The sequence below is a fragment of the Rhynchophorus ferrugineus genome, unplaced genomic scaffold, assembly GCF_030347505.1.
Source record: "Rhynchophorus ferrugineus isolate W39M unplaced genomic scaffold, kcgeb_rfMv2 rfM4, whole genome shotgun sequence".
NCBI lineage: Eukaryota > Metazoa > Arthropoda > Insecta > Coleoptera > Curculionidae > Rhynchophorus > Rhynchophorus ferrugineus.
This window is the reverse complement of record NW_027472583.1, coordinates 48,956,804-48,984,355: the sequence shown is the minus strand read 5'-3', so window position 1 is coordinate 48,984,355 and position 27,552 is coordinate 48,956,804. Positions and strand designations below refer to the sequence as shown.

Genomic DNA, 27,552 nt, shown 5'->3' with positions numbered 1-27,552 from the left:
TACAAACGGTGTTGATTACTTGTGACGGGAATATGGTTTTAGCTGTGTCTGTTTAACAATTTTACATTTGTATTATCTGTATTATCACTCATTTATATGAAGTCTATATTGATAACACTTGGTACAGATCAAATTACACAATTGAGTGATATGACAAAATGATAAAGCTATATTAACAAAATAAGGGTCCATTAAGACCTAAATTTGAAAAATTATCTTTAGCAACAAGGCGCATTTTTGGATAGATATATAGACTATGTTAACAAGCAAAATTGCTCTATAGGAAACCATGTCAGCACATACGAGGTCATCAGGTGGAAGTGCATTATCAAGTCGTTGATAATTATAATGAATTCTGGTCCAAATTGAATGATATGGACAGGGTCATATATTATAATATATTCATTCTGCATGAACAATGTCAGAGAATATAATTTCTCCCACAGGAGTGATGTGATTCGACAACATTTTTATTTATTTTGTAGCGGAACGAGCTGGTCCACAGGTTTTAAAAAGTATTTTCCAGGTATTGCTCTACTTGATTATCACTTGTTTCCATCACTTCGACTGTCAAAATAGAATTTTATTTCATATAAAAACTGCAATGAATGAGTGGATTGATGAATTGTATCTAAAGCCGAGGTTTTCTTCCAACACAGAAAGTTTCTCTTATCCGTGATATAGTATAAATCAGCAGTAAAAGTCATCAGATAAGCAGTATTTCTAATTAACGTATTTTTAATAATATAGTTTTTTAATTTCATTTAAATTAACACTCAAACAGTATTAACACTTAACAAATGTAAACGTAAATGTAGCAAATCAAACAAGTAACAAATTTACCTCCAAATTATGTTAACTCAACAAAGCAATTAGCACTAGAAAAACTTTTAGTATGATAATATGAGTAAAATTAACTTCACTAAAGTAGTTACTAAACTAAATTAATTTAATAAAATTAATGATATCTCACAATATCAAAGGTATTTCTCCCTTGAATCAAAAAAAAATATATCATTAGTAATTTATATTTATACCATTAGTATTATATAACAATAGCATACAAGATATGTAGTAGATGCGGTAACCCCTTAACCAATTAGACTTTTTGGTGAGTTTAGTTATTAGTAAGTTTGAGTAACAACATATTTATAAGTCTTTTTATAATAAGAAGACTGTATATCATACAGCTTTCTCACAGACAGAAAATTTAAATGGAATGTAATAAATAATAGTTCTTCTGAACCTATTCAGACGATTTTTAAATAAAATCTATGGGACGTTCTTATAACAAAACTAATTTATATAATTTAAATATAACATACAATAAATATACGTAAATAATTTCTCAATATATGGCTTATCTTTCCTGCCACTTAATTACCACTGCTAAGTTTATAAAATAAAAATTAAATATATCATTTTAAACAAAACAAGCTTTAAAATGATCTGATATCGAACTAAGTACACAGTTTTTTAATAAGTGCATTTCGTTGTTGAAATGAAATGAAGCCCCATATCAATATATACCATTTTTAAAATTGGTTTCCACAGTTTTTCATGACACTAGTGATACAATTTTCAATGCGTTGAACCCAATGGTGCAATATACCATCCAATAAGTCTAACAGTGCGCTTTATCGATTTACTTGGAACTTTTAGGCATGCATCGGAAACATCATAAAACCAAGGACTAATCGGGTCAAATCGCGCTACCATGGTAATCAGTTCTGCGGAAGATAACTGATAGTATAAGATTACTATAAGCCTATACTAATCTATGTCCTGTACTAGTTGTTCAATTTGGACCAAAACTGATTATAATTAGTTCTCGTATGAGCTGACATGGTTCCATATAGCGCAATTATGCTTATTAACAGAATATCCAAAGTTTAGTTCGTAAATAACACTTAATTTTTTCAAACAGTTTTATAATTTGGTCTAATGCACTCAATATTCTGACTTGACAAGTAGTTTGATATCAATTATTGATAATTCAAACATATAACTGTTAATCAGAAGCTACCAAAACCACATGGCGGCTTCAGGCCACCAACATCCGTCCTTATTGGAAAACCATATAGTAGATTACTTATATAGTCCATATGGCTCCATTTCCACTATTAAATTACAATACATTAATATTTTCATTTGCCTTCATTCAAATCATTCATATTTTTAAGTGTATACTCTATAATAATGGATGTAGTCAGTAGAAATGATTAGAAGATATAATTTACAATCACTATCTTTAACAATCATGTCAACATAATATATCTATCATCATTTAGCAGATGTGAAAATAATTCAAGCAAAATGTTAAATCCCAAAATATTCTTTATCGGACTTAAATTCAAATAGTCACACTAAAGTCTTGAAGCCACTTTTTAGATCACTTGGGTATATGAGAGCGTTGTTAATAAAATATGATTTTATATTAATTCTTGATAATTAGCGTTTATTTGACCATTATAAAATTGTTATCCAGTTCTATTGTGACATTTCAGTAATAACGCTATTATGATCCAAGTCCATACTATACAGCGTTGTAGTAAGCTTATTTCATTATTAATATCAAGTTATTCAATACTTGTAGTCATAGTGTCAATTGTTTAGAGTATAATATAAAAAATTCTGCAAAATGTATAGTCAAATCAAACTACCGGCAATATTGTGTAATGGTCAAGGCGACGATTCTCATCCAACAATAGCCGCGGGTTTGTATCCTGTACCAAACGTCTGCATTTTAACTTTATGTATGTAATTGTTTATGGAGAGTAAAACACAACAAGGAACAACCATTCCAGTTGACATGTTTTCTTCTATGCTCATATCTTGATTGGTTGGGATGAACTTCGGTAGATTGAAACCTGAAGATCATGATTAGAAATTCACGTTAAGTAGTAGGTGCGACAGTCCAGATAAACTGTAACTGCTAAAAAGGATACTCTAAAATATCTTGAAATAATATTAAACTCTCGGTAAATTCGATTTCACAAATAAAGAATAATGACCTCTTGATATCAATTATTTTATTATTTACCAATTCAACAAAGGAAGTAATTAAACAAAGCAATTTGCATTGCCCATTGTTTATGGAAATTTTAGTAAATATCTCGTATATTATTAAAAATTGACTTAATATTTAAACCGCTGGTACCACTTCAACAATCAGTGTAACACATGTGTAACAAAATGTTCAAGATCAACTTGGTTCTACTGACTATTTGTGCGATGGCTTTGGTAGAAGCCATCGATTATCCTAGCATATTTAGTGCATCAGGTAAGAACAGATTGTTATTTCACTATTCTATTAAAGTGGATTATTAACCACTTTAATAGAGGAACCACTTGTATTGATATAAAAAAATATATTTTGAATTCTGTTTAAATAATTATATATATATATATATATATATATATATATATATATATATATATATAAATATATATATATATATATATATATATATAAATATATATATATATATATATATATATATATATATATACAATTATAATATACATATACATAGTAGAGGATAAGAATTAATTTTCTGTGGCGTATTGTGATTGGCGATGAAAAGTGGATTTAATATGATAATCCGAAGAACAAAAAGTCATAGATTAGTCGAGATTAGCCTATCCACATATAATACCATCCACACATTCATGACCATAAAGTCTTGTTTTGCATATGGTGGGTGCATCATCAAGACGTAGTGTTTTGAGAACTGCCAAAACAGAACTAAACTCTTAACCAGCAGATATTAACCGATGTCAAATGAACAAATTGAACGACGTATTGTTACAAGAAGACCAACTATAGCAACAGACGAAAAAAAATTACTCTTGCGTGATAACGCACGACCACAGGTCGGATGAGTTATGAAGGATACACTGTTGCAGCTCGAATGAGAAGTTCTACTGCACCCAACTTTTGATTAACTACTTGTTCATATCGATACAACATGGTGCAGTATTGCCATGTTGCCAAAAAGACGGAAAACGTTGTAGATTTTTTTTAATTAACTACATCTTACATTATATATGCTTAGTACAAACTTAATTTATAAACTAATGTATTACTACTCCTTCGTTATACTTAGACTAATACATAAACAAGGCGAGCACGGGATTAAAACATCAGTATGTATTTCTCAAATTAAAATAAAACTAAACTACTTAAGCTAAAGTTAAGAATACACTCCTGCACTATATAAGTCTATAGTAATTCGAGTGGTTTGGTTCGCTTCAATCTTCTGATTTGCTGTGTATTGTACAGTAAAGGTATTGCTGCCACACTACTCTGATTTAACAAATTTATTTCATGTTTTAACACGAGATTTTGGATCATTTTGTATATACATTTGATTTTGAGGTCAGCGTGCATTTCCTCATTGGTTACATAGAGATAAGCATTGATAGAACATAGAACAATCGTAGAATTTTGTTTTGGGTGCGCTGGATCACCAGTTGGTTTGATGTTTTAATACTACCCCATTGGGTGATATTTTATAAAGCAATATTTAATCAATAGTTACTCTCTATAAGTTCAAAATATCTAAAAAAAATATATAAACCAATATCTTTGTTTTTAGGTCAAGTTGAGAATATCTTTCAACTAACGAGTACAATTGCTTGACTTTGAGTCTAATCGGCTTTTCTAATATTTCCAATTTAACCTACCATCGAGATATATTCCGTGGGATTTGGCTGATTCTGCTTGAGGAATCAAGTTCGCCAAGTGATATTAATATGGTTTTGTCATTTCGCCGCAACGCAAAAATAACAGATTAACAGATTTGGAACTATTAAGCTGTATTTTCTAATCTCTAGTCCATTCATAGTATTGTTTCGTTTATTCTTGAGATATCAGTAGTATGGAGCAGAAACAGGAGTAGTCCCAAGACTCTACCTTGAGGAACTCCAGCCAAAAGAGGTTTAAGTGCTGAAAATGTTCCTTGATGTGATACTCTAAATTTTCTGTTGAAAATATATGATTCCGGTAGTCCACAGTTAATTCCAAATGCCATACCCAGTCAAGCTTTTTCAACAGCCGCTGTTACTCTGTGCACTTGGTCGATTGTCGAGTGGTGATTTCAAATAAATCTGTAAGATTCAGCTTTTTCTGTCGGTTTGTCAGGTTTTTAAGCGTAATTATTCCATCAACCTTAAAGCATTTCGAAATATGCTTCAGTCTCAATGATTATTGCTTTTCGTAGCAGCCCTTTCAATAACACAGGTGAAATATCATCAATTCCAGGATCCCTTTTCAAGATTGAGATTGTTGTCAATTTCTGTAGCAACTTCCATTAGAGAAATCAGATTTTCAGCTACATCGGACTGATAAACAGGATTTATATCTGTTGTAAATTCTATAACTATCATTCGGTTGAAATACGTTAGCTCTTCTACGAATAATTAAGTTTTTCCATCGTTGTGGTTAATATGTTATTAAGGTACTTTCTGATAAATCACTAAATTTCTAAACTAATTTTAGATTGTCTGGCACCTCATACCGAAGGCGATATTGACTGCAAAGCGTATATTTTACGTTATCACTGGAATGATGCAACCAAACAATGTGAAGAAGTCATTTGGGGAGGATGCCGACCTACCAACAACAACTTCCAAACTCTAGAGGATTGTGAAGAAACTGCCGGACCTATTTGTGCTTAATAATCAAATTACAATGTTATATCAATAAATCCAGACACCAATTCAAAACACGAATATTATTCAGAAACACCTTCTAATCTGAATGTTCCCTGTAACATTACCGTGGCAGCGATGATTCCAAGGTCCCCGATTTCTATCTTAAAACATATCCGTAACAGCTGTAGCGTGAATCCCGATAAATGATACACAACTATATTTTTATTGCACCAAGAAATACCGTCTACCAATACCTCGAAACAATAGCAAATGATTAACTGCAATCATGCATAGAATAACGTTCAAATAACAATTAATTGTAACATGATCTATATACTGGTCGACCAATAAAATCAAACTATGGCTAAATGTACAAAAAAAATTATTGGTATCATAAAAAATTTGGATTTAAAAAGCTTGGAAAAAAACATTCAGCGACAAAATAATTTGGGTGCTACCAAACTTCATTTTATGTAACAATTTGGCCTTGATATCCACAAACTATTGTTAATTACTGGAGACCTATCAATCGAGGCTTGAATAATCTTTTTTCGAGTTAAAATTTATTTTGGTTATATATATTATTATATATAAATATATTATATATATACATTTATATATATATATATATATATATATATATATATATATATATATATATATATATATATATATATATATATATATATATATATATATATATATATATATTATATATATATATATATATATATATATATATATATATATATATATATATATATATATATATATATTATATATATATATATATATATATTTATATATATATATATATATATTTCGAAATATATATATATATATGTATTATATATATATTTTAAAATATAGTCGCTCGATGAACGACTTTACTCAAAGGACAAACAATTTTTTTGGAATAAAATCCATAAATTTCCTGAAAGATGGGCAAGAACCAAGTGGCCAATGCTTTTAGCAAATAAATTTTTCGCGGATTCAAATTCTGCTGGGGCATGGTCGTAATTTTATGTTTGTGATTGTATTTAGGCAAGAGTGTAAAATCCGACAAGGAAAATAATCGCAGTTGCGCCGGTAACCAGGCTGGTTAAGACCAAATATCTTCTGGGATAATGTCTAAATTGGTCACTCGCCATTCGATAGACTTAATGCCGAGGACCATGGTTCGGAGTCCACGTTAAACTGTAGGTCCAGTCCAAATACACCCTCAAGAGTCTCACTTTACACAAATAATCTTTAAAACTAATACTGATCTACCAAATTTCTACTGTATTTACTTGTTTAAATCCTATAGAAGTCTGAGATGTCTTCTGAGATAATTTTTTAAAGTCAGTAGGTGCACCATACCCATACATACTACTGTTGTAATAAAGCAATTTTAGCTGATGCAAATATTGATGTCGAAACAAGATTAATATCGAATATATATTAGTTGCTTGTACGTATTCTGATTATTTTTTGGGTATAGGTGCCGCAAAACATCCAATTCGAGCTGCAATAATGTCATACAGAATCTTTACAACTCTTGCAACGTTTGAAAGAGCATTGTCATATTAGAGGATGACTTCGCGTTTGTTATTCACTATTACTGGTCTTGTTTACAACAATACGGAATTAAATTTATGTATGTATAGCAAAATATTTTTGGTCTGGCAAATAATGAAACCGCGATGTTAAAACGCGACATTTCACTTTAATGTCAGACATCCAAAATTAGTACATTTACAAAAATAAAGTTCGTCAAACTATTATCAGTGTTTCAACGTAATATCCCACCACAACCCATCATTAAGTGTAATTCAACGTGTTAAGGCTGTTGTACAACTAAAGGCATTAATAAAAAATTATTGAACAATTTTCATGTCAAGCAGTGTAACGAAACGTGACTATAATATAAATAAAAAACCAGCCGCAGTACAACTCACAATAATCATTTGTTAAAAGCGCTTTGCTTTGTTGGTAAGTGATAATAGACATTGTTGATCGTATTATCGACACTACCGACATTTTTATGGTAATTTTTCAGAAAAATCGGCCGAATTTCGCACGAAAATGCAATCATTTACCACTAGCAATTCGTCTGCGAAACGTACACGCGAAATGGTGCTTAAATTTGTGGTACTATGTCTTGTGGTTCATCTAGCGTCTCCTGCAGTTTCAAACTTCTCAGAAGCAGGTAACATCCAACAACAAGTTATATATGTGTTTAATAGAAAACTAGATTTTTCGGTCAAGTATTAAATGTAACTATAAATTTTGTTTGGTTATTTTTTGCCATTTTAACGGGAACTTTTCAAATAAAGCATTATTATTGGCAGTAAAATTTATTGATAAAGTGTTACATTATTTAATGGTTCTATAAGTTTCAGAATTATAATAATATTAGCATCTTCCAAATGTTTGTGACATATAGGCGCTAGCATGTATTCTAACATTTGTTCACTTTAAAGGAGCATTTATTGAAAAAAATTGGTACAATATTTATTAAACAATATATTTTCTTTTATTATCATTTCATTTCGTACAATGTATTTCCAGATTTTTAAAAAAAAATAACGACAGCATGTTAAAAGAACGAAATTGTTTTGACGACCCAATCGTCGATCTATTTTTTCACACTTCTAACAACGTTTCGAAAGCTTGCGCAATTAGTAGATCCATTTCATCGCCAGTTATAATATGTCAGTCAAAACTCTTCCTTTCTTCTCTAACAAACAATAACACTGCAATGTTGATGAACAGTCTGAAATGGTATTTTCAATGAATTCGTGTGGACCATTTTCATTACTTTTGGGTCTCCCTATCGCATATAAATGTCAGGAAACAATTGTTCTTGAGAATATTTGTAAATTTCTAAAAATGTTTGATCCGTAGCAGAATTCTTCAAACCTAACAATGAAAGAAATGTATAAAAATCCGAACAAGATACCAATAAAGTAGGTTTAGATGGATCATTTAGAATACCAAACCAAATAATGTACTAACAAAAAAAGCAAAAGAGTCTGAATTAATTTTGTATACATAACAGGCTTGTAAATAAAATTTTATTCAATGAAATTTTATTTTGTTCACAGATTGTACCAAACCATACGCGTCTCCGGACGTCTGCAAAGCCAGGGTGTTGCGTTATTACTGGGACAACAATTTGCAGAGCTGCCAACCTGTTTACTGGGGAGGTTGTAATGCGACACCAAACAATTTTCCAACCTTGGAGCTATGCCAGAGTGTAGCACCTACTTTCTGCGCTTAAAAATCAACGTGTTGACTAAGAATAGTTGACACTTTTAACCAAATATACAACTGATGGATACTTCTGTTTTATCAGAAATAATGAATTTAATTAAAACCAATAAATATCAAGAATAATATAAATAATGTGTTTGTTATAATAGCCACATAAAAAAATGTTTCCTTTAAAAATTATCTATTTCCTGCTTATTTATACTGCGAAAGATGTTGTGAATCAATCTGGGTAACATATAACATGATTAAAAATAAAAAACCGCGCTAAAATTATTTTTATCTATTGTCTATTATTATATGTTTCTAAAATATAAATTAGTGCAACTAACAAACAATTAAAACTTTTTTATTTAAAAAGCATATGGCACACATATTACAACTACATACTAAGTACAACTATCTCGTAATTTTTCCATAATATTATCTATAAAGCCCAGATCTCAACTTAATTAACGTTTGATGTATATATTCCTACTGGTTTAATTTATTCTCTGACCGTTGGTACTCTTAGGTAATTGTGGATATCCTCGCTATTAATAAACCATTAATAACAATGCTGCGAAAAACGGCTAAATGCTAACTTTAGCTGCTGATGTTTTACTACATTTATATCATGCTAATTTTTTTTGTGCAACAATATAGTTATACATAGCAGGCTTCACTATTAGTTAGTTGTGGAATGATAACCCGGATTGTCGCCCAAACAACGGCCACATTTTTTTGAGCGTCATACAAAGTTCTACTCGTTTTTTTTCATGCTCTTGAAACTTATGTTGCGCTATGGAATTACTTTGGAACCAATAATCACAGCAACTAATAATATTTTTGTATATGAAATCCGCATATTTAGACTTCATGACATTTAATTTGATTGCCATTTCTTGAATAATGTTATTGACAGCTATTTGTAATCTATTAAAGTTGTATCAGCGTTATTACTTAACATGTTAATTGAAAAGTCCCCGGCCTACCATAGTAAAACACATTTTTTGGCAAAATTAGTTTTTTTTTACTCAACATAATTCCCTCCAAAGGTGATACACTGATTGTAGCGACCCTCCAACTTTTCGATATCATTTTTGTAGTACGATTTGTCCTTTGCCTCAAAATAGGCCTAAATTTCGTCGATTACCCCTTCATTCGACGAAAAATTTTTCCCAGCGAGCATTATTTTGAGATCTGAGGACAGGAAATAGTCGCTGAGGGTCAGATCTGGAGAATACTGTGGATGAGGAAGCAATTCGAAACCCAATTCATTGATTTTTGACACGGTGAATTGTCTTGGTGACTTTGTTGAAGCACTTTCTTTTTCTTCAAATGCGGCCGTTTTTAGGCGATTTCGTTCTTCAAACGGCCCAATAGCGCTGTGTAATAGTCGCTGTTGATGGCCCGTCCTTTTTCAAGATGTCAAGAGTCAGTGAAAATTATTCCATGCGCATTCCAAAATACAGACGCTATAATCTTGCCAGCCGACTGTTGCGTTTTCCACGCTTTGGAGCGGATTCATTGTGTGCAGTGCACTCGGATGACTATCGATTGGACTTCGGAGTGAAATGATGGAGCCATGTATCATCCATTATCACATATCGACGCAAAAACTCGGGTTTATTTTTGGTCAAAAGCGAGCTAGCGCGACAGACACTTTTTGCACAGAGCTTCCTCATACCTAAATATTCGTGAATGATATGATGTACACATTCAGATTATATCTTTAGAGTGTCTGCTATTTTTTAAATGTTTTCATCGGTAACAACCTTTTTGCGTATCCACTGCGTTCTTCTCAGTCTTCGGTGCTCATTTCACCACGTCTAAACTTAACATACCAATCCTTGATGGTTAATTTTCCTGGGACAGTGTCCGGAAACTTGGCATCAAGCTAAGTTTTGCTTCAACCGTATTTTTCCCTTCAAAAAGCAATATTTTATCAACACGCGAATAAGGAATTTATTAACCATGTTTTTCACAATAACAAAAGTTGCTTCACTCAAAATGCTATAATTTACAAACTAATTATCCAACAGCTGTCAACACACACATCTTTTGAGGCTTAGAGCTAACTAAAAAACATATGGATTTAATTCCAGTAGCGCCATCTATGTGTCAGGCCGGAAACTTTTCAATTGACCTGTTATAGCGAATAGGGCAGTATTATCAACAACTATAGTCATTGTTACTCCTTCACATTTAGACATATCACAGGTATACAATAAATACTACAATAGTGGTCTTATACTGAAATGACGATTATAAAGGTGATGAAATGATTGATTTGAAAATCTGGATTACTTGGCTTACTCGCAACTCGCCTTTTTGTTTTTTAAACAAAATCGTATTTTAAAATTAATTTAGTTTAAGCTTTTGTATTTCAACCCCTTCGTATTTTATAATTTCAGTTTATCAACGACCAAAATTCTAAAAAACAGAAGTCTAAAACAATATTTTTCTTAGTTAAATCGAGTGATGTGTTAAAATGTAATATTTTCAGAATTATATGATGCATAATTATTATTAAAATTTTCCCAATAGTATTTTAAGAAATTGAACATATATAAATACGAGAAAATAACCTTGATCATTTCTTGAAATCAAACAACAAAACTGTATTTTCTTTATTGATTTTTTTGTTCTTACCTAATCAAACATGGAGGTTATTTATATTTTCATTGACATTCATATTACAACATATTGCGGTAAATTTATTATAAAAAAAAACTGACAAGAGTAATTTTCATGTTAATACAAATACAGGAAAATATGTTTTATAAACTAAATCTGTCGATGATGTTTTCATTTAAAAACATTAATTTGAAATTGAAAATGTTTCAAATATGTATGGATTATACAGTAAGGTTGAGTTATTTATAGTATATGACAATTATATAAAGTTGAAAAAAAGTAATTTGTATTTTCATAATAGATGGGTTTAAAGTGGCATATATATGGTAATACCTATTCAATGAAGCTGTGATTTGAATGCAAACAATACATATAACGTTCTAGATACAAAGCTTAATAATTGATGTAATTAACAGTTATAATTCTTGGAGCTAATGGAAATATTAGATCATTTTCACCATGCCTATGAACGGGCATTATCAACATCTATTTTGTCTGCAGTTACCCAGGGTAGTGCATAGTATCATGTATCTTCTCTACCTTTTTATATCCCAACAATAAAAGAAACAACACTTGGAACATTTAGCGACGGCACAGTTATTATGGCAATAGATATATATCTGCCCAAGGCTGTGGAATAAGCGTAAGTGGCAATCAACAATATCTACAAATGAACTAGAATCTGAAAAACAGAGCTTATTAACATAACTCCAAATATGTCCATGGTAATTTTGCGTTGCAGCGATATGACCAAATCCTTGTTATATAACTTGAGGGAGGCTCGAATCCTCAAGCGTACAAATACATCGGCATCCATCTTGATGGTAGGTTACACGTAAAAAATCATGTTAGAAAACACGCAGAGCAAATCAAGCAACTGTACTCATTAGTCTACAAAAGTTATTAGATGAAAATCTAACTTAAAATCAAAAACAATTGGCAGAAGCGTTAAATGTAGCCCAAGAAAAGATTAGTAACTAATTACAAGCAATGAGAAAAATCCAAAAGATGGGAAGAAGGGTGTCACATCAATTGAATGGAATCAATCAATCAATTGAATCAATTGAAATGTAAAATCGAAAAATCGTCTGTGAAATTATGTTTCAAAGTTATGATCGGAAGTAATTTCTGCATCGAATAGTGGTAATGAAAAGTAAATTTATTTTGAAGGCTCTAAGTGCATTGTTATTATCTAGCGAAGCCGGCCGATCGACTCCCAAGATAGTTAATAGTAATTGCTACTGAAAACAAATGATCAATTTGAACCATGCGTTGATCTAAAAATACCCAGAATGGCCTCGAAGACTTGGTAAAGTGATTTTTTAAGATGGCATCCATAAATTGCCATAATTGAAGAATGGGCAAGAGCTATAGAATCAAATGGCTAATATGTAGTTTTTCTTTTCGAAAAAAAAACAGTAATGACTTTTCGATATACCTGGTATTACCAATGTTATCACGGACTTCAAAAGTAAACTGATAACCCAACCTATAATTGATACAAAATGACCATCTTCTCCATACACAAACAGTGACACGTCTCGTAAATAATATTAGGTTTTCCGTGTGTAATTTCTTCAAAAGTAAATTGTTGGCCAAAAACCAATAAGTCGAAAATCATCGTAAAAAGCCGCTTTTAACGTCGGGAACCGGAGCGCCATTTGGCCAATCCTCGTCAATTACGCGAAAAGGCGCCAGCTTGCGACGAAAACCGGAACCCTCCCCACACCACTCACCCCTCAGGGAATACCAGCCCGACAACAATAACGCAGAAACCGCCGTACAAACCCCACATCCCCCTTCGCGCCGCCACGGTTCCGACAATAAAACGTTTTACGAGCTGTTAAGCGAATAGGATAGCCTCGGGGGGCGAGTTCTGCCACGACATCTGGCGCTCATCGACGTCGAAGGGAACCCCGCCCCATCGATGGGGCACACACGCAGAAAAAAATGGAAATTGATGCGCCTCCAGTCGCTGACGACCGCAAAATATGGCGATGTCGGCCAGTCCTCTCGATTGGTCCATGCGAGCCAGCAGCTGTTTGGGGTCGATTCCTCGACATTGCGGTTTCTGGCTGTCGATGAAGCGAACCGTACACGACTGTTTGATATTTTTAACGATACCAAACAATCATCAAGGAGAAAATATATTTTACGTATCCAGTATCAAGTCTACAACAAAGCAATACATAGTCTATCCAAATTAGCAGCGAACTCACATCATCTTAATTCATTATATAAAAACGGTGCGATGTTGCCGCAGTTAACGTTGTCATTTTAGTTTATTTTAGCTTTAATATATAACAATATTCTATCAGAAATAATATAATAAAAAAATGGTATAAAATGTAATAATTTTAATATTATAGTACTTCGAATGCGTATATTATCAAAGGACTTAAACTACAGTTAATTAAACAGCAACAATAGTTTGTAGGTTAGAGTTATTTTATTATATTTACATTGAACTCTTTTCCAAACCATCTATGGTATCCCCTGGAGGCTTAATCCACCAAATCAATAATATTAATTAATAATTTATTAATTAATTAATCAATAATTAAATAGAAAATATCCTTTTTATGTTCAGTTTCCTTCGTTGCTGTGTTTTCTTGTAAAATCATTCTGATATTATTTCTTCTGTTACTACTTGTATACATTTTTCTTGTTAAAATTAGATTTAATCACTGCATTATCCATAATACATTTACCATATCTACAAAACAGTTTCTATTCATTCTCTCTTCGTGTATTTTAAGCAAATTCTCATATATATTTTGAACAGTTAAATCTTTCACACTATACGATACAATTTTCTATATTTATCCTATATTAATTATATACTCACCTCTCATCGCCATGTCTTGGTATTGTTAGCATTCAATCATAATCCTACATCTAGAAAGCACCAATGACTAAGCTGTTAATTTAAAATCTAACACTAGTTTACAATTCCACTATTTGTCAATTTCTTTTTCTGTGTATCTGATGGAGTTAAACTAAAGGATGTCACTGTGGACAATGGGTTCGACATATCCAAACACCCTATCTTTCTCGACATGTATATAGTCTATTCAAAGTTTCTTTAGTAATGCGTAATGAATATTTGTGACGTCAAAAAATTGCAATGTTTCCGCATCAACTCTGAGTTTTCTGTCAAAAAAATTCTAATTTAAATAAAATAATTCAACAGAAATATTATGAAATATAATTTAATTTAATATTATAGTACATTTAATACATATATTATCGAAGGACTTAAACTACAATTAAGAACACAGGTATAAAAGTTTATACCGCGTTTCTTTATGTAGTGGTATCCCCCTGGAGGCCTAATCCACCTAATTAACAATTGTATATCTGCGAAACGTATTTTACTTTCATTCGAGAGCATATTTACCTTTTTATATTTAGTTCTTGTTTGCTTCGATAGTGTGCTTATTTGTCAAGTCATCTTGGTATCACTGTATATTTTATTTCTTCTGCTACTATCTGTATACACCACTCTTTATAAAATTAATCACTGAATTCTGTCTGATGCATTTACCATATCTACAAAACAGTTAGTATTCATTCTCTCCTCATACGTTCTAACCTAATGCTTATGTTTAATTTTAAACAATTACAATCATATCTGTGCACACAAATATTTCACGCCCTACGATACCATTTTCTATAGTTATATTCAATTAATTAAGTGCATACCTTTAGTTGTTTCCACTCTCATCACTCTGTCTCAGAAATTTCCAGCATTGCACAGCATTATCACATATCCTGAATGTTTCCTTCAGTCACTTTCACTTTCCGACTCACTGTCCAATTCAATCACTAAACTGTTAATTTCTGATTTGTCTAAAACATGTTCATGATTCCACCATTTATCAGTTCATCCAAACCAAAGGTGTTATGGCTAACAATGCTTCCTTCCACATATCCAAACAGTTTTTGATGGAAAATCCTTTTCGACCAGCAATATATCTGCAATTAAATTATTAATAAATATAATGACCAACAAAACCTAATCGAATGCTATTGTAACTTTTACCATTTTCCATCAATTTTTAATGTCTACACTTTTTTTGTTACTGTCTTATCGAGGTCATCCAAACTGAAGGTGTTATGGTTGATAATGCTTCTTTCCACATATCCAAACAGTTTTTGATGGAAAATCCTTTTCGACCAGCAATATATCTGCAATTAAATTATTAATAAATATAATGACCAACAAAACCTAATCGAATGCTATTGTAACTTTTACCATTTTCCATCAATTTTTAATGTCTACACTTTTTTTGTTACTGTCTTATCGAGGTCATCCAAACTGAAGGTGTTATGGTTGATAATGCTTCTTTCCACATATCCAAACAGTTTTTGATGGAAAATCCTTTTCGACCAGCAATATATCTGCAATTAAATTATTAATAAATATAATGACCAACAAAACATTATCGAATGCTATTGTAATTTTTACCATTTTCTATCAATTTTTAATGCCTACACTTTTTTTGTTAGTGTGTTGCCAAGAGTGTTTTGAATGAACCATTTTGAAATATTCAACTTTCATCAATATACACAAATTCAAATAGTTTATCTTCCTCGGTCTTATTTTATGCCTTTATTTTAATAATTTAATTCTTTTTAAGGTAGTGTCTGGAAGTTCTATTAAACCTCTCCGAGGATTATCTTTACACCATTTAAACCCTATGCTCTGCAAAAGTGTAAGAAAGGATGTCTTACATACCTCAAAAAACTGCATGTCCCTAATTCTTTTATGTATACTTTTCAGACGGATAATTTTATCTAAAATAATTTTATTAAATTATGTTTATATCGATAAAATAGTTTGTGTACTTACTGTTCTTATACATTGTCTCGAATGGAGCCTATATCAAGATGGTCAAGATTCGTCACCCACTTTGTATGTAGACGGATTTTTTTGGATGAATCTAAAGTATTATTCTTCATTTTGTAAGCGATGTTATTCACAGTACTCACACTAATATTTAGCGCGGCAGCAACCCGCTAAAAACATTTTCAAAAAAATTGTAAGGACTTATATTATTTAATATCGTCAATAATTATCTCTCTAACGGAATTTACCGGCAAAAAGGGGCCTTTATTATCTCGTTCCTTTTCCAAAGAACCTATTAAAGCCGCAATCAATTTGTGACCCTGAATATCTATTGTTCTCGGCATTTTCAAGCAAATTAATATGATATATTACGGAGCGACTTAAAATTTATCAAAATAATCAAAAGGCTAAAATAATGTTTGCTGGTTTATAACCTGTAGTAATTATAACGAATATTTTGAATAATTTAACGTACATCTGACAACCCGACGGCGACCGGCTGTCAAACTTTTTCTATGTCAGACATAGGAAAAATTGATGGAGGGGAGGGGATAGCATGGAAATTTGGGTAGAAACATTGCCATTTCAAGGATCTTCAAAAGCAAAGTGGAAGACGAAGAAACAATCGACACTCAAAAACAATTATTATAACAATTATCAGCTGTCCAGGAGGAATAACTATCACGTACATCTCTGTGGCACTCTCTTTAGGAGGGAGATGTTATGTAATAAGGCCCAGACTATCTGTTTTCTAATAGATAAGGACCCTCTGTGTCGCTTTGTAACTCCGTTCAATAAGTGACCACTTCTTTGCTACACGAGCTGAACTTCTGGAAAGGAGAGGAAGCAAGACCTGATGATTTCTTATCTCCTAGATCTCTTAGAACATTCTGCAATAAGTATTGTTTTATAATTTGCGTTATATGATATAACAATATTGACATGTAGAAGACATGATCTAAATCTTATTCTAGAGATTATTATATTTCACTCTATGTGTCCATTAATCAGTTCGTATGGTAGTTGCGTAACTGCTTGGCGAGTTAATTGGGATGCACTAACAGTCTTTCAAAGTACTGTGCACTAACAATTCGAATCACGCTCGTTATGGGTTTTAAGGGGATATCGCGCTGAATTAGTTTCTTGGAGACGTTATCGGAGCATCGCCGATGACTTGCAATACTTTAATCTGGAACCTCTGAAGGATAACTATGTTAGATTTGATAGAATTACCTTTAAGTTCAATACCGTAGGTCCAAATGAGCCTAAGTAATGACTTATACAGCAAAACCTTGTTATCTAAGGATAATTTAGATTTACGTCCTATTCTATAAAGTGTGAATGTTACACGTGTAGATTTTGTCTCATTTGCTTTGATATGGGCCTGAATATGGCAGATGAGATTCTGCCGAAACGTCAAAATATTAAGGGTTCTTTTCAGAACCACACTCAAGTAAAAACCGGTAAGACTACAACAGCATAGTCATCATAAGAAGTAATTGATAAGTATTAATAAGAAGTATTGGACCTATTGTTGAACTACTAAGGGTAACAAAAAATGTGTCTGGTTTCTTTTAGAAACGCCAGAAATCTCCGAACTAATATATGCTAACAGGTCAATTGAAAAGTCCCCGGCAAAATTAGTTTTTTTTATTCAACATAATTCCCTTCAAAGGTGATTCACACTGAATATAGCGAGCCTCCAACTTTTCAATGCCATTTTTGTAGCACGATTTGTCCTTTGCTTCAAAATAGGCCTCAGTTTCGGCGATCACCTCTTCATTCGACGAAAATTTCTTCCCAGCGAACATTCTTTGGAGATTTCAGAACAGGAAATAGTCGCTGGGGGCCAGATCTGGAGAATACGGTGGATGAGGAAGCAATTCGAAGCCCAATTCATAGATTTTTGCCATCGACTTGTGACACGGTGCATTGTCTTAGTGAAGCAGCACTTTCTTTTTCTTCAAATGCGGGCGTTTTTGGCGATTTCGACCTTTAAACGGTCCAATAACGCTATGTAGCAGTCGCTGTTGATGGTCCTTCCTTTTTCAAGGTAGTCAATGAAAATTATTCCATGCGAGTGTATTTGGAGCGAGTTCATCGTGTGCAATCCACTCGGATGACTGTCGATTGGACTTCGAAGTGAAATTATGGAGCCATGTTTCATCCATTGTCACACATCGATGCAAAAACGCGGGTTTATTACGCTTGGTCATCTTCAAACACTACTCCGAATCATCAACTCGTTGTTCTTGGTGAAAAGTGAGCTCGCGCGGCAGTCACTTTGCACAGAGCTTTCTCATACCCAAATATTCGTGAATGATATGATGTACAAGTTCAGTTAATATATTCAGAGTGTGTGTTATTTGCTTGTCTGCAATCATTTTGTGGATTTTTTAATGTTTTCGTCGGTAACAACCTCTTTTGTGCGTCCACCGCGTTCACTGTCTTCGGTGCTTATTTCACCACGTCTAAACTTAGCATACCAATCCTTGATGGTTGATTTTCCTGGGGCAGTATCCGAAAACTCGGCATCAAGCCAAGTTTTTGCTTCAACTGTATTTTTTCCCTTCTAAAAGCAATATTTTATCAACACGCGACATTTCTTTTTATCCATTTTTTCACAATAACAAAAGTTTCTTCATTCAAAATGCTATAATTCACAAACTAATGATCCGACAGCTGTCAAATTTATACATGCATCTTTTGAGGGTTAGGGCTAACTAAAAAACTTAACTTTTCAATTAACTTGTTACATCACGGCTCTGCTAATAGATTAAGCAGCCAAGATACGAAATTTCTAAAAATAATCACTTTTTCAGGCTTTTAATTTTTTTTATTATTCTCTTAGCATTCGACAATCTGCCCAATGTGCAACAAGTATTCCATGACAATGATATGTAGAAAATCGCTTCAATAAATGATGCCTATAGTCATTAAGCTTTCAAAACCTTCCTGCCGCTGTTCCGCCAAAATAATTAATTTTTTATGTCTTAAAGGTTTTTGTTTTTAATTTAAAAAGTTATGGTGAAATATCGGTATTTTATTCAAAGTATTGTCCCTCAGTAGCCGATTCTTTTTCCCATCTTTCTGATAATTTACGAATTCCATCTGAAAAAAACGATATATCTTTTGAAAATATCCACGAATCGACCTATTTTTTAGTATCTTCATAAGAAGTGAGGCGCTGCTTGAACAAGTCAACACTTTCCATTTTTCGGCACAATTCTGGCGAAACGCTGTCAGGTATAAAATATTCTTTTCAGAACCACAGTCAGATAGAAATCCGTAAGTCTACAGTAGCCTAGTCATCATTATATATATATATATATATATATATATATATATATATATATATATATATATATATTACCAATTGGACATATTGTTAAACCACTAAGGGTAACAAAAAAAGCGTCTGATTTCTTTGAAAAACGGCAACAGAAAACACCGAACTAATATATGCTACTAAACATCACTGCGCTGTCCGAATACATTAAGCAAATAACAAAAGAAATTTCGAAAACGCCAAGAACGCGAAGATCATCCAATTCCGTCGGACGAACGAAGAACAAAAGAAGACGAGAGCGCTCTCGCTAACGAGAAGCGACAAATTTCCGTTAAATCGTTTTTCTGCTTCATTTGAATTCGACCGTATCGCGATCGGCCTTTGTTTCGGTCCGTCGAGCCGCCTCCTGATCCTCGTCGTTTTTGTATCGGGGACGACGACGACGACGACGACGATGATGATGATGACGGCGATGGAGGTGGCGGCGGCGGAGGCGGCTGTGACGACGCGGCCGCAGAAAAACGGCTGCCGATCGTGCCGGTCCACCCGATGCCAATTTGCAGCCGCCGGACCACCCAAGAAGAGGATCGCGTCGGCGACTCCGCACTAAATCGTGCCATTAAGAACGTGGAACGCTCGGACGCGGGAATTTTCGCTTGTTACTGGGCCCCCCTTTCAAGTAAATTAATACGGGGCAGCAAGAACCGCATCAGGTCATTCAGAAACGACTAATGCTTATCGTTATTAAGCTTTCAAAACGTTCCTGCCGTCTACCAATAATATAAACGACTGTGACACGAGTCTCATTGTGATATTATGTAATATATGGCTTATGGTGTCACTTAGTTTAATCTCAGTTTAAACTGTTAGTGTTACAGCCACTTAATTGGCGATTAAATCTGATCATAATTAATATCGTATATCGCATATAGCATATCCTTGTTTATCAATTATATTCAGTTTGGTACCAAAATAATTATCTTTTTAGGCCTTTTTTCTTAGTATTCGACAATCTGCCCAATGGGAAATAAGTATTTAATTGGATTCTAATATGATCAAAATTAATATACATACACATAGGATGAAAATTCTCGGGCGTAAGAAAAAATATGTGTTTTTTTTTTTGATAAAAATTGGCTTATTAATCAACGTAGTTTCAATCAAGACCCACACAATCATTCCAGTGCCGCTCTAATATTTCAATACCACTTTTGTAGAACGATTTCCAGTCCATTCAGATGACGATCGTTTTGATTCTGGAGAGAACTGATGGATCCATGCTTCATCCATTATCAAAAGCAAAAATTTCGGTTTGTTACGTTTAAACACGGTCAAACACTGCTCATAATCATCTTTGAACAGAGCTTTCTTATAATCAGATATTCATGCAATATAAAACCAACACGTTCTTTCGATATCTTTACAATGTTATCTAACTCACGCAACTTCACATTTGGACGTCCACTCCGTTCTGCATCATTGATGTCTCTACGACCACGTTTGAAGTCAGCACATCAACTGTGTGTTATTGTTATTTCTGACTGAGCAGAATCCTTATAACACTTTTCAAGCCATTGCTTCGCCTGAGCGGTATTTATCCCATCAAGAAGCAGTGTAAAATTAAAACCCGAAATTGTTTTCGATCCATTGTTGTGAAAATAACAATTAGTGTCACCTTTAGCACAATAACTCACAAACTTATGAGTAGAATATCATGAAATTTTAACAGCTTGAATGAAAGTGGAGAATGCAATAAAAATAGCGCCATCTATGCTTTCAGACTCAGAACTTTTCAGCCATTGGGTTAACATATCATTGTTTATCAATTGTATTCTGTTTAGTGCCAAAATAATGACTTTTGCAGGCCTATAAATGTTTTTTTATTATTATCTTAGATTGTCAAATGAATATGTCCATGGAGAACAAGTATTTGATGACAATGACATGTAGAAAATCGCTTCAATAAGTGATGTCTATCGTCATTAAGCTTTCAAAACGTTCCTGCGGCCGTTCTGCCAAAATCATTAATTTTGTATGTCTTAAAGAATTTGTTTTCAATTTGAGAAGTTATGATGAAAAATCGGTATTTTATTCAAAGTATTGTCCCTCGGTAGTCGATTATTTGTCCGATCTTTCAGGTAATTCAGGTAATTCATATACTCATTTTTGAGTATATCCACGAATCGCGCTGCTTGGGCAGGTCAACACTTTCCATTTTCCTATTTATTTCCAAGTATGTTTTCACCGATTTTACAACACGTGGTCGAGCGTTGTCATGCTGAATAATAACATTGTTGGGTCTTTGCTCGTATTCCGACCATTTGTCCCACAGTGCTCGACTGAAACACATCCATTGTAATCAATAGCGATCCCTGTTGATGGTTTATTAAGTTTTAACAGTTCATAATATTCCAAACCAAGCTAATCCCTCTAAATGCATAGCATTAATTTGTAACTATGGATATTTGGCTTTGTGGTTGATGTTGATGCATTATGTTATTAATTACATCTTACATTAGATATCCTTAGTACAAATCTTAGTATCTCAATGTACAAATTAATTTATTACTATTCTATTGTACTAGACCGCTAGCAAATCTAATATATCCATCATTCAACGGTTCCAAAATTAAGTGTTGCGTGCCATTGTTGATGCTCCGTACTATATTTCAAATAAAGTGATACAACGCGATATTCCTCTAGAACCTCTATGATGTAATTCAACGTGTTTGTGTGAAGTACTTCGAAAGAGTGTCAGTGCATCCCAACGTACTCGCTAAGCAGCTAAATATGTGACGTGATAGTGAAGTGCGTAGACTAAAACGTTTAACACCATCTGAACTGATTATAGAATTTGTAATAAGCTTTAGAATAAGACTAATTAATTTATTACTATTCTATTGTACTAGACCGCTAGCAAATCTAATATATCCATCATTCAACGGTTCCAAAATTAAGTGTTGCGTGCCATTGTTGATGCTCCGTACTATATTTCAAATAAAGTGATACAACGCGATATTCCTCTAGAACCTCTATGATGTAATTCAACGTGTTTGTGTGAAGTACTTCGAAAGAGTGTAAGTGCATCCCAACGTACTCTCTAAGCAGCTAAATATGCGACGTGATAGTGAAGTGCGTAGACTAAAACGTTTAACACCACCTGAACTGATTATAGAATTTGTAATAAGCTTTAGAATAAGACTAATTAATTTATTACTATTCTATTGTACTAGACCGCTAGCAAATCTAATATATCCATCATTCAAAGGTTCCAAAATTAAGTGTTGCGTGCCATTGTTGATGCTCCGTACTATATTTCAAATAAAGTGATACAACGCAATATTCCTCTAGAGCCTCTATGATGTAATTCAACGTGTTTGTGTGAAGTACTTCGAAAGAGTGTCAGTGCATCCCAATGTACTCGCTAATCAGCTAAATATGCGACGTGATAGTGAAGTGCGTAGACTAAAACGTTTAACACCACCTGAACTGATTATAGAATTTGTAATAAGCTTTAGAATAAGACTAATTAATTTATTACTATTCTATTGTACTAGACCGCTAGCAAATCTAATATATCCATCATTCAACGGTTCCAAAATTAAGTGTTGCGTGCCATTGTTGATGCTCCGTACAATATTTCAAATAAAGTGATACAACGCTATATTCCTCTAGAACCTCTATGATGTAATTCAACGTGTTTGTGTGAAGTACTTCGAAAGAGTGTCAGTGCATCCCAACGTACTCTCTAAGCAGCTAAATATGTGACGTGATAGTGAAGTGCGTAGACTAAAACGTTTAACACCACCTGAACTGATTATAGAATTTGTAATAAGCTTTAGAATAAGACTAATTAATTTATTACTATTCTATTGTACTAGACCGCTAGCAAATCTAATATATCCATCATTCAACGGTTCCAAAATTAAGTGTTGCGTGCCATTGTTGATGCTCCGTACTATATTTCAAATAAAGTGATACAACGCTATATTCCTCTAGAACCTCTATGATGCAATTCAACGTGTTTGTGTGAAGTACTTCGAAAGAGTGTCAGTGCATCCCAACGTACTCGCTAAGCAGCTAAATATGTGACGTGATAGTGAAGTGCGTAGACTAAAACGTTTAACACCACCTGATCTGATTATAGACTTTATAATAAGCTTTAGAATAAGACTAATTAATTAAGATAATATTTTATACAGGAGATCGCTTAATGAAGTAATTTTCTACATGCCATGTATATATATATAGACATAAGAAATACTTATTGCCTATAGGGCAGATTGTGGAATCGCAAAGAGTCAAAAAACAAGCAAGTCGAGTATTGCTTCCAGTCGCTGTAATTTAGCAGCCTTATTTCATGTTTTAAGGTGAAATATTGTATCACTTCGTATATGCATTTTATTTTGAGGTTATCGTTGGTTACATAACGATAACATTGGTAATTAATCGTAAAACTTTGTTTTTGGTGCGTTGGATTACTAGTTGATTTGATGTTTTAGTGCAATCTTATATTTGCATTCCATATATCCAAATTGGCTTGGTAATTGGTACAGTTGCTTGACTTTGAGACACGTCTGCTCTGCTTTTTGTCCTTGATATTTCCAATTTAACCTACCATCGAGATTTGAGGAATCGGGCATCCATCAATTGATATAATTAGGTTTTCGTCATTTCGTCGCAACGCAAAATTAACATGGACAGATTCAGAGCTATTACGCTGTATTTTCCAGTCTCTAGTCCATTTCTATATCTTGTTGACCACTACTTGTAATTTTTCTAGAGCACTAGACAGAAATACATATTTTGCCATGATAACTGTATCGTGGGCAAATATTCCAAGTACTGTTTCTTTTGTTGTTGCGATATCATCAGTATATATATATATATATATATATATATATATATATATATCCTCACAATATATATTTCTCACTTTTCTGTTGTATCCAAACTTTTTCATATCATCCGACAAGCGGTGAGCTGGTGAAAACGGCCAAGAAAAATGAAATATCGTCGCCGATAATAAATTGCGGCGCATCAGCGGTAACGGTCCTGCCATTACTCACACGTGCTGCCACCGAATTTTTCCAATAAACGAACCACTATCTCATCCACACCGACGCCAACCAAACCTTCCAACCCCCCTCCCTCACCCAACCTCTCCTCCCGGGATCCCGCCGCCCGGACGAAAAAAAAACGGGCCGCTCATAACTGCCGAAAATAGACGAAAAAATATCGGTGTGGGTGTGTGAGTGTGTACGAGAAGGGGGTTAGATGGGAGGATGTTAGAAGAGACCGTGTCTTGTCCGCGCACCGGCTGTTCTTAAACGGTCGCCGTAAATTGCGTCCCGTCGCGATATAACTTCCATCCGGGGCGAAATTTTTATTTCTCTCGGCTAATTTCGGTCCTTGGCGGGAGTTATTGGTCGCCGAAAAGGGATACGGAATCCTGCGGCAGGAACGGGCGTTTTACTACCTCTCATCCCACTCCTTGATATTACGTTCTCCTTTGTGATTTATGGAACCGAATATCTTCTGATATATCGATAGAACGTTACTTTTTTTATTAAAAGGTTATATATTATTTCTATTTATACTAGCTATTGCCCTGTGGTCGAAATTCGACCACAATTTATAAAGTTAATCATGTTTCTCTCATAATGGACTAAAGAAAATAACTTAAAAATGATATGTTAACATTACTAAAACTTGTTTTGACAATATTTGCGATATAAAATCAGAAATATATATGATATATATAACATTAATTACAGTAACAAATGTCTGTATATTAGAATTTATGCAAACTATCTCAAACACTAACACTCACTAACTTTTTACGGGGCATTTAATTAAATTTAATTTTCAATAAGTTTTAATAATCAACAAAGTATTAATACGTTTAATGTACTACATCACTCAACATATTCGACCACAATTTATAAAGTTAATTATGTTTCTCTCATAATGGACTAAAGATAATAACTTAAAAATGATATATTAACATTACTTAAACTTGTTTTGACAATATTTGCGATATAAAATCAGAAATATATATGATATATAACATTAATTACAGTAACAAATGTCTGTATATTAGAATTTATGCAAACTATCTCAAACACTAACACTCACTAACTTTTTATGTGGCATTTAATTAAATTTAATTTTCAATAAGTTTTAATAATCAACAAAGTATTAACATGTTTAAATTACTACATCACTGAACAAATTCAACCACAATTTATAAAGTTAATCATGTTTCTCTCATAATGGACTAAAGATAATAACTTAAAAATGATATGTTAACATTACTTAAACTTGTTTTGACAATATTTGCGATATAAAATCAGAAATATATATGATATATAACATTAATTACAGTAACAAATGTCTGTATATTAGAATTTATGCAAACTATCTCAAACACTAACACTCACTAACTTTTTATGTGGCATTTAATTAAATTTAATTTTCAATAAGTTTTAATAATCAATAATTTTAAATAAAGTATTAATATGTTTAAATTACTACATCACTCAACATATTCGACCACAATTTATAAAGTTAATTGTTTTTTATTATGTAATTAATATATTGTTACTAGTCGTTTCCGTCTAACCTACAATTTGTCTTTATGCTAACTTAAATCTAAGTATATAACTAGAAGGACCCATCGGGCCTATCTCAGTCTCTGGTAAAATAATGTTTATACATGTCACTGCTAAATTTTTTAAAATATGCACCTCACTACACAGCACTACACAAGATCAGATGGTTTGATTCTTTTGAGTCTGTATCCTGTTCTGGTGTTATCCAAAAGTTGCAATACTTCAATATTCTTATGAGAGTGGAATCTTTCCTCATGCTCCCTTGCAATTCTTTTGATTTCTTGACTGACTGTGGGTATCTGAAGGTTTTGATGTAGGTAATCAGTCCTATAGTATTTAGTATATAGCATAACATATATGTTTCAGTATTTGCTTATATAATAGCAATTTATTATGTACTAATAATTTATATTATGATTTTCTTCCAGTTAGCCAGTACATTTTCCTATATTTCAATTCCAGTTCTTTTCTTTTCTTCTTTATATGTTCCTTCCAGCGAAGTTTTGCATCGAGATTCATTCCGAGATATTTAGCGTTGTTGATATATGGAATGATAGTATTATTTAATGTTATGGGTGCTTGTACGGTCTGTTTATAGATGAACTGCACATGTACAGATTTACTTTCATTAATTCTTATTTTCCAAGCTTGAGTCCAATTATTTATATTGTCACTTGCCTGTTGTAATTTTCGTGAGGCTTCTTCACTATTGTCTCCGACAGCTATAATCGCAGTATCATCAGCAAATGTAGCCATCGTGATATTTTCCATTTATGGTATATCACAAGTTTAAAGTAGATAAAGCATTGGTCCCAGTACAGTTCCTTGTGGTACACCTGCTTTAGCTTCTTTTATTGTAGAGTAAGCTTCTTCTTGTTTAGACCCTAAACATTCCGGTTGTAATATATGATTTTAATAGTTCAGTGTGTTGTTTTGGTAGTATTTTCTGTAGTTTATGAACAAGGCCTTCATGCCAAACCTTATCGAAGGTTTGTGCTACATTTAATAATATAGCTGAGCATACTTTTTGACTTTCGTAGGCTTTTTCAATAACATCTGTTATTCTGTGGACCTGGTCAATTGTTGAGTGTTTGTTCATAAACCCAAACTGGTGTATTGGTATTAGGTTTTTTCTCTCTATGATCGGTTTTATACTTTTCAACAGGAGTTTTTCAAAAACCTTAGATATTACTGGCAGCAGTGATATAGGTCTATAGGATTTTATTACGTTTGGTGACTTCCCAGGTTTTGGGATAAAGTTAATG

General features: G+C 33.0%; 2 protein-coding genes across 3 annotated transcripts; both read left to right on the top strand.

Annotated features, from left to right (window-relative positions):
* Window positions 1-3,157: 3,157 nt before the first annotated feature.
* Window positions 3,158-5,730, top strand: LOC143196541 (kappaPI-actitoxin-Avd3b). The gene is made up of 2 exons (XM_076404287.1): window positions 3,158-3,283; window positions 5,504-5,730. Exons 1-2 carry the CDS (start codon window positions 3,184-3,186, stop codon window positions 5,680-5,682), a joined length of 279 nt encoding a protein of 92 aa, XP_076260402.1. The 5' UTR covers window positions 3,158-3,183; the 3' UTR covers window positions 5,683-5,730.
* Window positions 5,731-7,549: 1,819 nt separating this feature from the next.
* On the top strand, window positions 7,550-9,048 carry LOC143196540 (U-actitoxin-Avd3r). Of its 2 annotated transcripts, none has more exons than XM_076404286.1 (3): window positions 7,550-7,632; window positions 7,700-7,849; window positions 8,748-9,048. In XM_076404286.1, exons 2-3 carry the CDS (start codon window positions 7,726-7,728, stop codon window positions 8,921-8,923), a joined length of 300 nt encoding a protein of 99 aa, XP_076260401.1. In that variant the 5' UTR covers window positions 7,550-7,632; window positions 7,700-7,725; the 3' UTR covers window positions 8,924-9,048. The 2 variants fall into 2 exon arrangements, with proteins under 2 accessions (XP_076260401.1, XP_076260400.1); XM_076404285.1 differs by having other exon boundaries at window positions 7,581-7,636.
* Window positions 9,049-27,552: the final 18,504 nt, after the last annotated feature.

Coding starts and splice junctions, on each gene's coding strand:
- LOC143196540 (XM_076404286.1), top strand. CDS start 7,726: ATGCAATCATTTACCACTAGCAATTCGTCTGCGAAACGTACACGCGAA. Junction 7,850..8,747: donor TTCAAACTTCTCAGAAGCAG/GTAACATCCAAC, acceptor TTTTGTTCACAG/ATTGTACCAAACCATACGCG.
- LOC143196541 (XM_076404287.1), top strand. CDS start 3,184: ATGTGTAACAAAATGTTCAAGATCAACTTGGTTCTACTGACTATTTGT. Junction 3,284..5,503: donor TAGCATATTTAGTGCATCAG/GTAAGAACAGAT, acceptor AACTAATTTTAG/ATTGTCTGGCACCTCATACC.